This window comes from Sinohyriopsis cumingii, chromosome 1 (assembly GCF_028554795.1).
Source record: "Sinohyriopsis cumingii isolate HCF-2022 chromosome 1, ASM2855479v2, whole genome shotgun sequence".
Taxonomy (NCBI): domain Eukaryota; kingdom Metazoa; phylum Mollusca; class Bivalvia; order Unionida; family Unionidae; genus Sinohyriopsis; species Sinohyriopsis cumingii.
This window is the reverse complement of record NC_142961.1, coordinates 164,197,892-164,210,863: the sequence shown is the minus strand read 5'-3', so window position 1 is coordinate 164,210,863 and position 12,972 is coordinate 164,197,892. Positions and strand designations below refer to the sequence as shown.

At 36.0% G+C, this 12,972-nt stretch overlaps 1 protein-coding gene across 1 annotated transcript in view; it reads left to right on the top strand.

Annotated features, from left to right (window-relative positions):
• Positions 1-12,972, top strand: part of LOC149808297 (methionine synthase-like) — a 193,985-nt gene that overhangs the window by 90,276 nt on the left and 90,737 nt on the right. The window contains exons 18-22 of the mRNA XM_089975738.1: positions 1,038-1,178; positions 6,803-6,892; positions 9,341-9,439; positions 10,906-11,061; positions 11,440-11,543. Coding sequence (XP_089831864.1) covers positions 1,038-1,178; positions 6,803-6,892; positions 9,341-9,439; positions 10,906-11,061; positions 11,440-11,543 — 590 coding nt within the window. The remainder of the gene's footprint in view (positions 1-1,037; positions 1,179-6,802; positions 6,893-9,340; positions 9,440-10,905; positions 11,062-11,439; positions 11,544-12,972) is intronic.

The window sequence follows — 12,972 nt, the reverse complement described above, 5'->3', positions numbered from 1 at the left end:
GTCTGATAGCTTTGCAAGTAATGTACCAGTAAGATCTCTTTAATGATCAATTTGGACAATCCCATAGTTATTCTGTCAATATCAGCCAACTATCTTGAATGATGAAACTATTCAGTCTCTTAGCTGTCCCATCAGTACCAGCCAGCTCCCTTAAGTGGTCAACACTGTCCAGTCTCTTAGCTTTCCCATCAGTACCAGCCAGTTCCTTTGATAGCTCAACCATTCAAGATATCTGTATTGAGTTTGGTGTAAAGACATGTAGATACATCTTTGGGGAATTAATTTCTTTTAAACCTTATTTTACAGAGTTATGGGTCTTTGTGGTTCATTATTATATTTTCGCTATTGGTAGTTGCTTGTAATCTATATAGGTCAGAAACCATTCAATTTTTGGTGTGAATACTGTCTACTAGATGTGGTATAGATTTTAGAGGATTAATTTCATACAATTTTTTAAACAGAATTATTCACCTTGTTGATTGATGTTAAATCCTAACATTGGAAGTTTCCTGTGAGATATCCATCAAGGCTCAGGATTATTTAGACAAATTAGATACAGTATGACATGCTTATTATGGCATTTGTCTCTTTCATTTTATTTTAAAAAGAGTTATGGCCCTTTTTAAATTATTCTTTTTTTGCTGGGCCCATTGAAACTCTGTCACTCATCATATATCCAATTCCATAAAGAAGTCATTCAAAGTTATCTTTAGCTACACGAAAGTTTCCTTATCACCACTTTATGTTCCTGCTTTAATTAACAGAAGTGGGAAATTATTAGCTGCTTCCTGTATATTGTGTAGCTACTGAATCCTTCAGGTAAAAGCATTGAAATTATACTTACACTATGATGATGATGATGCATAGATAACCTTGTCAGATTTTCGTGCTTTTGCTGCCAATTTCGTCACAAATCATGGCCCCGTTTGACTTAGGCTTTTGCATTCAGTCAGGATTCAGCATTTAATCTGCACTGTTATGACAACTGGGTAATATACTTTTACAAACAGAAATTCCAGTTAATTGTAATATTTCAGAGTGGAATGGACATGGGTATTGTGAATGCTGGGTGTCTTCCAGTGTACGATGATATTCCAAAGCCACTGCTAGAAATGTGTGAGAACCTACTTTGGAACAAAGATCCAGAAGGAACAGATAAACTCCTAGCCTATGCACAGGTTGGTATGTTTATTGTAATACAAAATAAAGATGAACTTCAAGTCACTAACAGTCAGCCAGTCAGATGTTAAGAGTTTAAAATGGACTGCTGAATAATGCAATTATAGACAGTGTGAATTTTATACATTCTTACTCATGTGGTCATCACACTTGATTTGAAGGCATCCTAAGTGGTCCTATCTATCCATTAGGGTATTCCAAGAAGTTCATTAGCATTATTACATGGAATTCCATCCAGTTTTGAAAATTGGATATAGGGACTTTTTGTTAATTTGGAAGTCCATTGGTTTGAATCATAGTCCGCATCACCTCTTTGATGACTGAGCCATTAACTGGCAGATTGATGAATGAGCCATTAACTGGCAGATTGATGAATGAGCCATTAACTGGCAGATTGATGAAAGATTTGTGAAAATAAAGAAAGACGAAGTTAGAAGATGATTGAAGTTATGTGTCATTTTTGTATATATGTGAAATACAGTAATTGTAAAAACAGGACAAACTCAAAGACAAACAACAGGCTTTTCTCTAAAATAATAATAATAATAATAATGAGGTACTTTGTATAGCGTCTAATCTTTAGAAGCTGTAAGCGCTTTACAACATTAGACAACATCTGTAACATAAAAAACTAATATAATGATATGATTACAAAAACAAACACCATGAAATTAGAAAACAGAAAAAACATGTTGAAAATATTTAAGGTAGGAAACATTATTAGGTCTTTAAGTTTGTTCTTGCAGTCAAAATAAGTGAGTTTTAAGAGCACTCTTGAATGGGATCACTGTGTCTTTGTGTCTAAGTTCAGTGGGCAATTCATTCCACGTTGCTGGGCCCTGGTATGCAAAAGAACTCTGTCCATATGACTTTGTTTTCATAGTGGGAATAATGAGTATACGATTGTCAGAAGAGGAGCATAAGTATCTTGCTGGTGTGTACACATGGGTGAGGTCGGATAGGTATGTTGGACAAGAGTCCGACAGTGAAACGTAGCACAGAGAACAAATTTTGTGTTTGATTCTGGATTGACTGGATAGCCAGTGTAGGGTACATAGCAGTGGGGAGGTGTGCTCTGATTGTGGTACTCTAAGTATGATCCGAGAAGCTGTGTTTTGATCTTTTTGAAGTTTCTAGAGCAGATATTGAGATGAACCAGACAGAATTGAGTTACAGTAGTCCAGTCTTTAAAGTACTAATGAACACACAAGTGTTTTAGTGGCATCAACTGAAAGATATTTGTGAATGGAGCTGATGCGTCTCAGCTCAAGATATGCAACCTTGCATATGTTCATGACATGTTAGTGCAATGTGAGAGTACTGTCCAGAGTAACACCTATGTTTCGTACCGATTGTGTGAATTTAATGTTGGTGTTGCTGATATTTATTGTTTGAGGTAAAGGATGTGAATGAGAAAGTCTTTGTGTTGTGATCAGAATGGCCTCAGTTTTATCATCATTCATCTGCAACTTGTTACATGTCATCCATGATTTCACATCAGAAATGCACCTCTCTACACCTTGAATGGTTGCATCAACTTCAGTTGGGTGGCTAGATTTGTATATTTGGATGTCATCAGCGTACAATTGGATGATGATCTATGACCCTTGAGAGTGGCCGAGTGTATAGAATTAAGAGAACAGGTCCAAGAACAGATCCCTGTGGAACACCACAGCATAGATTAACTGGGCTGAAGTGTATTCCATTTGCAGACACAATTTGTGTCCTGTTGACCAAGTAGGACTTGAACCACAGTAAGGCTGTATCATGAATGCCAAATACATGCTGGAGATGGTGAAGTAATATATCATGGTCTATTGTATCAAATGCTGCAGACAAATCAAGGAGGGTGAGGACTGTAATCTTTCCGCTATCCAAAGCAGAGAGAATGTCATTAACTACTTTTGGAAGAGTAGTTTCAGTACTGTGGCAAGGGTGATATACAGATTGTACATTGCTAAAAAGACTGTTTGGATTCAGATGAGATACTAGCTGGGATAGAACAACCTTTTCTAAGATTTTTGATATGAATGGGAGATTAAAAACTGGGCAGTAGTTCTTTAAATCTTTATGGTCTAGTGTTGGTTTCTTCAGCAGAGGCTTTACAATGGCAGTTTTGAAAAATGATGGGAATTCCCCAGATGAGAGAGAGGTATAAAACTTTTTATTTTAATGTCACACTATTTGGTTACCACAAGAACAGTTCCACCATCCTTTTGATAACTGTGTTACAAGTGTTTCTTTGGATAATTTCAAAGCAACAAGTCTCTCAAGATCCAGACAATTTTTAATTCAGCCTTGCCAGGTGTTTATTTGTTTGTATGAGTATCCTCCCCTTACATATGTGTATGACCATCTGCTGCTGAGTTATCTGCCATTTAGGTGTGTTTGAGCATGTGCCCTTTGGATATGTGTATGAGCAACTGCCCTTTAGGTATGTATATGAGCAACTGCCCTTTGGGTATGTGTATGATTCAGTCTTTAGGTATGTGTATGAGCATCTGCCCTTTGGATATGTGTATGAGCAACTGCCCTTTAGGTATGTGTATGAACATCTACCCATTAGTGTGTGTATGAGCAACTGCCATTTAGGTATGTGTATGAGCATCAACCCTTTAGGGATGTGTATGAGCATCCGCCCTTTAGTTATGTGTATAAGCATCTGCCCTTTGGATATGTGTATGACCATCTGCCCATTGGACGTGTACAAGTATCTTTCCTTTAGGTATGTGTATGAGCAGCTGTTTTCTTTGTATGTGTATAAGCACCTACCCTTTGAATATGTGTATGTGCATCTGCCCTTTGGATATGTGTATGAGCAGCTCCCCTTTAAAAAAGTGTATGAACAGCTGGTTTTTAGGCATGTGTTTGAGTATCTGCCTTTAGCATACATGGCAACCATTATGCTTTTGGTGTAATTATTATGCTTTTATCCCAACTAAATTATGCCTTACATGTAAATGTATTCAGATTACGCACCAAAAATTAATAATTTGTTTTCTCATTTTTATTAATATCCATTAATCCCACAGACCATATTCTAGAAAAGACAGCTTCTATATAACTACAACATAAGAGTACACTTGTCCTTAGACTTGCATGCACTTTCCTAACAGTTATATTCTATTTAAGCAGCTGCCCTATTTCCAAGAAACATGCTGGTTTCTACTTTCAACAATTGACCTTGATTTCTATTTATAGCAGCTGTATGGCTTAGTTAGGAGAGACCAGACTGGTTTTCTAACTTAAAATCTTTGCTCGCAGATTCTTTGTTCTAATTCATATATGGTACAGAACCAGTCTGTAGGTATTTGGTGCTAAAAGCCAAGTCATATTTATTCTAGTCGATGTGTGTGTTAGAGCAAAATTATTTTTCAAATAATATCACAGATGGATTAGGAAAAGAAAAAAACGATTCAGAGATGAATACATGAATTACACAATACAGCGCTCCCTTCTAGGGAAGATTCACGCCCCTTGCAGGCTGTGTGGAAAGGATTTTAATATTGGTCATGGTGGTAAAACAAAGAAACCTTGAATTAGCTAGTTTTATAAACTCCATTACTAAGGTAACTTCTTTTATACAGAAGAACTAAATTGTGGACACAAATTTTATAAATGCAGAGGCATTATCTACCGAGTTCTTAAATAGAACACAGACTGCCCCTAGCAGTAGAAGACTATGGTGGTCCTTTGTTCAAACAGATGTTTCCTGATTCCAAAATTGCAGAAAATATGCATGTGCTAGAACAAAATCATCTAATGTTATGTGTTTAGCAGAAGATACTTCACTTAAAATTGCAGAACCCATGAAAATTGGACCGTTTAGTATTACAACAGACAGGAGTAGTGATTATGACAATAAGTCTGTGTAAGAGACTTGACAATGAAAAGGGTAAAGTCAGAGTGCTTTTCTTTCATTACCAGAATTAACAGTAGATTCCACTAGAGAAAACATTTTTTGTGTGTGCTTGATAATGCTTTGAATAAACATAATTTGGCAGAACTGTATGGGGTTGTCAGCTGATACTGCATCAGTAATGACTGGAATTCATAAAGGAGTTGCAATCTGTCTTTTGAAAAATGTCTCCATCATTTTACATATCAGGTTGTCTATGTGATTTGTTGCACCATGCTGCAGGAAAGGCTGCTGATAAATTAGAAGAACTTCTGAAGTATCAAGGTGGCACTCTACCTGACAATGTACTTCATGCAGACAGAGTTGATATTTTTCATCTTATTTCCCAGCTTAAAAAAACCCAACAACTGGAAGATATAAATTTCCTCTTCTTTGTCAGGCTATGAAAAGATATTGGTTCTTTACCATTCTAATGCTGACTGTGAGAGATTGTTCAGTATTGTTAACAAAAATAAAACTGAATTCCAGGCTCTGTAACTCAGCTCTTAGTGCTCTACTGGTGTGTAAAACATTCATAGTCTCAGCTGGTACAGAGTGTTTTGAAATGCAGCACGAGAGTCTTGCTTTTTAAAGCTCAAAGTGTTATATACAAAAACTTAAAGCAGTAATTATTGAGGTTAAAAGTCCAGGGGTATAAATAAATCATTTTGTACATATGCTTATTGAATTTGTATCATGTTATATGTGGATTACTCTTTTTGTCCACTTAGATTACACTTTTTCCTTGCCAGGGGTTGGCATGTATGCTTTAATTATGTATATGAGCAGCTGTACTTTAGGTATGAGTATCTTGCTGTAGTGGTATAAATGAGCACCTCTCATGCAAGATGACCAAGTTCAAATCAGGCAACATTATTATTTTTGTCTTCAATTTTGTTTTGTTTCCATGTTTTTGGCCTCAAAAAAAGAAAGAGAACTATGTTGCTACTGATATTTCCCATTGGAATATGCATACAATTCTTACCTGATTGATAAGATTACCCAATTCTTACTTGCATTATAAGAGTACCCAAATTCTTACCTGATTGATAAGATTACCCAATTCTTACTTGCATTATAAGAGTACCCAAATTCTTACCTGACTGATAAGATTACCCAATTCTTACTTGCATTATAAGAGTACCCAAATTCTTACCTGCTTGATAAGATTACCCAATTCTTACCTGCTTTATAAGATTTCCCAATTCTTACCTGCTTCTCAAGATTACCCAATTCTTATCTGCTTTTTAAGATTACCAAATTCTTACCTGCTTGATATGATAACCCAATTATTTCATGCTTGATATGATTACCCAGTTCAGAAGCTGGCATGACCCAATTACATTTTGTAATGTACTGTAAATTACTCTGGATTTCAGTTAATGTTAATATGTAAAGATACTTTAAATCTTGTTCCTGCAATGACATAATATTAAAGGTCGACTAAATGACATTAGCTTAAAGGTCGACTAAATGACATTAGCTTAAAGGTCGACTAAATGACATAAGCTTAAAGGTCAACTAAATGACATAAGCATAAAAGTCAACTATATTTATGTACTTGTTTGAGAAAGCTTGTGTTTAAAATAAAACAAAGATGCAGAGATTTGGAAATTGTGAAAATAAGGCATCCAGAAGTATGTCTAATTTACAGAACATAAAAGCATGCTACATAGAAAACATACAGAGTCTACTTTTATACCATGTTAATATTTGTCCTTACAGAGCATGGGCAAAGATGCCAAGAAGGCTGTGATCAGCGATGAGTGGAGGAATAGAAATGTTGAAGAAAGGCTGGAATATGCTTTGGTTAAGGTATTGGTTGAATATGGTTAAATCTTTGCCCTTTTGATTTCAGAAGTATGCATATTTTGCACAGTATAAATTTTGATATTAAGTTTTCATTGCTAAATATATCTGGTAAATACAATGTATATTTCACTATATAAAAGACAATGATTTTAAGAAATTCAGATGTTGCAAGTAATTACATATTAGATTTGGACTAAATTGTTGATTGTCAGTACTTTACTCTTTATCAATACTTTCCTACATACAAGTGGATGTGGACACTCCAATCACATTTGAGTGCATGCACATTTTGACACCTTGACCACGTTTGTCAATCAAATACATTTTATTGCTCTTATTAAAATTAAGAATTAAACTCTCTCAAATGAAGCCCTTCTGAAACTATAAATACATTTCATCTTTCCCATCTATATCTCATGTATATTACATAGACTGTGAATATAACAGAGAGGGCTGGAATAAATGTGATAGAAGCTGATGAGGTTGCGTTTAAAACCCCATACTACTTGATTTACAATTATTTTGGTCCTGCTTAGGCACATGTAGGGACATGTGCCCTCTGGATTGCTATAATTTGTGAACAGAGTCCCATTATGTCCATGCTTATTGTTGTTGTTGTTATAGGGTTTAATGCACAAGATAGGCTATACATGGCGGCCAGTATTAATGGTGGAGGAAGAAACTGGGAAAAGCCCAGAAAGAGCCACCAACCCAGCTACTGAAAGCTTTCTCACATACCCACATTGGCCAAACCCAAGACTCGAACCTATGCAGAGATGGCAGTGATCTGTAATGGTGAGCGCTTTAGACCACTCAGCCCCTCTGGGCCCCTCCATGCTTGTATGTGAAAGATAGAGTGAAAGGCAGGATGCAAAATCCTTCCCAAAGTCAACAAGTCCATCAGTGCTTTCACTTAGAATGTAAGCTCAAAACATCAGCGTCTTTAAATTTAGACACATCTGTCAAACATATACAGATGATGGTGGACATTGTCCACTCTGACTATCCAGTACAGACACTGTACTATGATGATGAAGTGTACTTAATGCAGGAAAGCTTAAGACAATGAATAATAAAGAGAACTAATCAGGGTGTTCAATTCAGTATGTCAGAACTGTTTTGTTTAGGTAATATTGCTATTTTGACTGATGTTATCCACTCCAGAATGACTTTTGTGAATATGCTACTTGCCGTATGTGAAAATGACAATGATAAAGGACTGAATAAGAGGAAATGTCAAGGCAAATGTGTAAACAATAATAACACACAATAGAAACACATGTATAAATCAAGTATGAGTGATACCGTGCCATACTACAAGGTCAGCGACAATGTCCACAAAAGTCTATAAAAATATGCAAATTTGATCATGAAAGAACTTAAAAGGTTAGCAATGTCTTGTAATCGCATTCATTTTTACACAGCTTTGGAATAGAGAGTATGTTCTGATCAGTATATTCTATTATTGTCTACATAAGACTACTATGTGAATTAAATCTCTCTCTCGCTCCATTTAATTCTAGGCATCCAAACCCATAGGCATCCCACTGGTTACTCGAGTTTGGACAGCTTTCCCCAAAAGATAACAAAACATCAAAATTGCAGAGTATAATTTATAGAAAAGCAAAAATTCTCTGTTAAGTTTTATAAAACTTGTTGGTTTTGCTTTTTTTTCTGTTACTTTGTGACCATTGATTTGTAATAAGGGGTGTGATTGTTAAAGCGAACACTCAGCCACCCAGGTCCCTAGATACATATATGGAGTACAATCAGATTTCAAAGAAATGTTGCCACTGTTCACAAACTTGCCAATAATGTTTAATATAGATGGCTTAAACATTCTTATTCAAGGCATTGATGTGTAATAACTTTTAATATAGCTGGTAATGATGTATGATAACTTTTGTTCTTCAGTATACAGGTAGCATATTTTGATTTAGCTATAACTTAAAATGAAATGGGTTGTTCCACTTTGTGAACTTTAAGTATGCAAATTAGCACAGTGGGCTCCCCCACAACACATTGTATGCCACCAATGAAGAAAAGGGTTAATCAGAAATACAGTCTGTGCATTGTTAGAAGATACTACCACCAATGAAAGAAAGGATAATCAGGAATAGATTCTGTGCTTTGTTAGTTGATAGCACTACCAATGAAAGAAAGGGTTAATCAGAAATACAGTCTGTGCATTGTTAAGTGATAGCACCACCAATGAAAGAAAGGATAATCAGGAAATACAGTCTGCAGAGAATTACATAAGGAAGCAGTATAATTATTGAACAATAAGCAGTTCATACAACATTATTGTGATTGTGTGGTTTTACATGCAAACAACGTTAAAGTAATAATGCACAAGATTTTCTTCAAAATGTGTTCATTTTAATCATGAAAATTAGATGTGTGTGTTTCAGATTGTAATTTATTTTGCCTATTGATCATATTTTATACCAGGGAATTGACAAGTATGTGATTGAAGACACAGAGGAAGCGAGACAGAATACTGTCAAATATCCAAGGCCTTTGAATGTGATAGAAGGCCCACTCATGACGGTAAGATTTATACCTCTTTATTAATTTAAATTATTAGACATCCTTCTCATTAAGTTTTAGAAATAGCAACAGCCATATTGAGTAGAGGGGTATGTACATATATTTATTTCACACAAAAGGCTTGCAAGTGGTTGTTTGAAAGACTCTGCTCAGCGGTTTCAGCAATTTGTTAATTACTGTAGGAAGTCATGTATTACATGTATTCTGCCATAAATATTATATAACCAGAGCTGCTGTCTGACAGTGTACCAGCAGATAAGAGTCTGACCAGATTTCTCAAATCTATAAACAGGACAAATAGTGTAGACCCTGATGTAATGGTACATCATACTATGGTAGATAATTGTCTATGCTGTAGACAGTAGTAGGTATGTCATGTACTAGAATTACAGTATTTATAGAAAACAACAGTGATCTAAGAGATTTTGGAATTATCATCCACCCAGAATTATAGAAGCAAGATGTTAGGTTCTTTTGTATCTGTAATGCACTCTCTGAAATGGAGAATGGCTTGTTCATGCATCCAAGATCACAGTCCAGGGTATATATTAAGGTTTAATGGCCTGTCATAGTAATACTCGATATATGGTGCCAACCAAAAGTTCCAAAAATGCGCACACAAAGATATTAAAACAAACATTAGGAAGACAAACCTTAGTGTATGTATGTGTATATATATATATATATATATATATATATATATATATATATATATATATATATATATAATGGCAGAAGAATTCATTTGCTGCCTATGTCTTCTTGCTAGTTTACTATTTCCTCTCCCCATAATCTGCTGAAATGAATGAAAATGTACCACAGTTTTTTTTAGATAGAATAGAGTTGTTATTATTCTTATAGGGTTTAATGCCATTTTTCAGCACAAGATGGGCTAGGGGCCCTGAGTGGCAGAGTGGTCTAAAGTGTTCCCCGTTACGGATCACTGCCATCTCACCTCTGTCTTCATAGGTTCGAGTCTAAGATTCGGCCAATGTGGGTATGTGAGAAAGCTTGCCAGTAGCTTCTCGAGGGTTGGTGGTTCTTTCCGGGGTTTTCCCGGGTTCTTCCTCCACCATTAATACTGGCCACCATGTATAGCCTATTGTGTGCTGAAAAATGGCGTTAAACCCTACAACAACAACAACAACAAGATGGGCTATACATGGCGGCCAGTATAAATGGTGGAGGAAGAACCCAGAAAAACCCTGGAAAGAACCACTGACCCATGAGAAGCTACTGGCAAGCTTTCTCATATACCCACATTGGCCAAGCCCGAGACTCAAACCCACGCAGACAGGTGAGATGACAGTGATCTGTAATAGTGAGCACTTTAGACCACTCGGGCCCCAATAGAGTAGAGAACTGTAATGCCATTTAATTAACTGTTTATCAACATTCTGGTTGTGGCATGCATTGGTTGTTCGGGTCTTTTTGAAAGTAATTAAAGATCTGTAGCTTATTTACAGGGCATGCAGGTGGTAGGAGATCTCTTTGGAGCAGGAAAGATGTTTCTGCCTCAGGTCATCAAGTCAGCACGAGTCATGAAGAAAGCTGTTGGATATCTCATTCCATTTATGGAAAAGGAAAGAGAGGAGAGAATAAAGGCAGGGGGAAGTGACTTGGTATGTCTTCAATCTATATGTTTCATGATGCATACAAAACTTAGGGAACAAACAATTCTTTTGACATATTAGATAGCATTCTGAAATTATGATATTTGCAAATATTGAAAGCTTTTCATTTTTACTGTATATACTCTGTGGAGGAGTTGAGTTCAGTGGCAAACAACATAGATCCTGATCTAGCATCACCTAAAGCATTAGCAGATTAGAGTCTTTGTTGTTTGTTCTTCTGAGTACTCTTTACAGACTTCATAGACCCAGATTTGCTGGCACATTGATGTCAGCTAGTATTACAAGTGAATATATACAATATATTATACGAATACAATTAGATGGTTGTATTTTATAAAAGCAAAATAATGTTTTATTCCCTTTCAGGAGAATGCATACAATGGTACAGTTGTCTTGGCAACTGTAAAAGGAGATGTTCATGACATTGGGAAAAACATTGTGGGTGTAGTACTAGGATGTAATAACTACAGGTCAGTACCTTTCAAATTCATTGAAAGCTATATCAGCATTGTGTTTGTAGTACTAGGATATAATGACTACAGGTCAGTACCTTTCAGATTCATTGAATGCTATATCAGCATTGTGTTTGTAGTACTAGGATATAATGACTACAGGTCAGTACCTTTCAAATTCATTGAATGCTATATCAGCATTGTGTTTGTAGTACTAGGATATAATGACTACAGGTCAGTACCTTTCAAATTCATTGAATGCTATATCAGCATTGTGGGTGTAATACTAGGATGTAATAACTATAGGTCAGTACCTTTCAAATTCATTGAAAGCTATATCAGCATTGTGGGTGTAATACTAGGATGTAATAACTATAGGTCATGACCTTTCAAATTCATTGAATGCTATATCAGCATTGTGGGTGTAGTACTAGGATGTAATAACTATAGGTTAGTACCTTTCAAATTCATTGAATGCTATATCAGCATTGTGTTTGTAATACTAGGATATAATAACTGTAGGTCATGACCTTTCAAATTCATTGAATGCTGTATCAGCATTGTGTGTGTAGTACTAGGATGTGATAACTATAGGTCAGTACCTTTCAAAAATTCATTGAATGCAATATCAGTATTGTGGGTGTAATACTAGGATGTAATAACTATAGGTCAGTACCTTTCATATTGGGGGCCCCGAGTGGCCAAGTGGTCTAAAGCGCTCTTCGTTACAGATCACTGCCATCTCACCTCTGTCTGCGGCGGTTCGAGTCTAAGATTCAGCCAATGTGGGCATGTGAGAAAGCTTGCCAGTAGCTTCTCGTGGGTCGGTGGTTCTTTCCGGGGTTTTCCAGGTTCTTCCTCCACCATTAATACTGGCTGCCATGTATAGCCTATCGTGCTGAAAAATGGCGTTAAACCCCACAACAACAACAACAACAACATCTCTGAAAACTCGAAAGCAGATATAATTCCATCACGGAGACTCACTGATAATAACAAAGATAATTTGTAATATGCGACCATCACCGTATGTAATTTGATCATGTAATCGGATAATTTTTCATTCGTGGAAGTACATATTTTTTTGGCAATAATATTAAGAACACCTGCAATCGTTCTTGTAGCTGAAATACAGATTGTCACTGCTACTGGTGCCATCATTGCCATTGTTGATAATATCACACCGGTTCCAGCAACAACAGTGGATACTGAATAAACAGTTACGTCGACGATAACTAGTCGTCGTTGATATTTTTTTATTTTTACTGTATATTGTTCAATGATATCTTTTAATTTTACTTGCCATTCACGCACTTGATTGTACCTGTAATGTTGTGATCCAACATCATTTTGAACGTCGATTGGGGTACTCATTATTATTTTATGCAGTATATAATTGAGGTGTTTCAGCTACAAATTCCAAAAACCACCAGTAAGATGTTGAGGT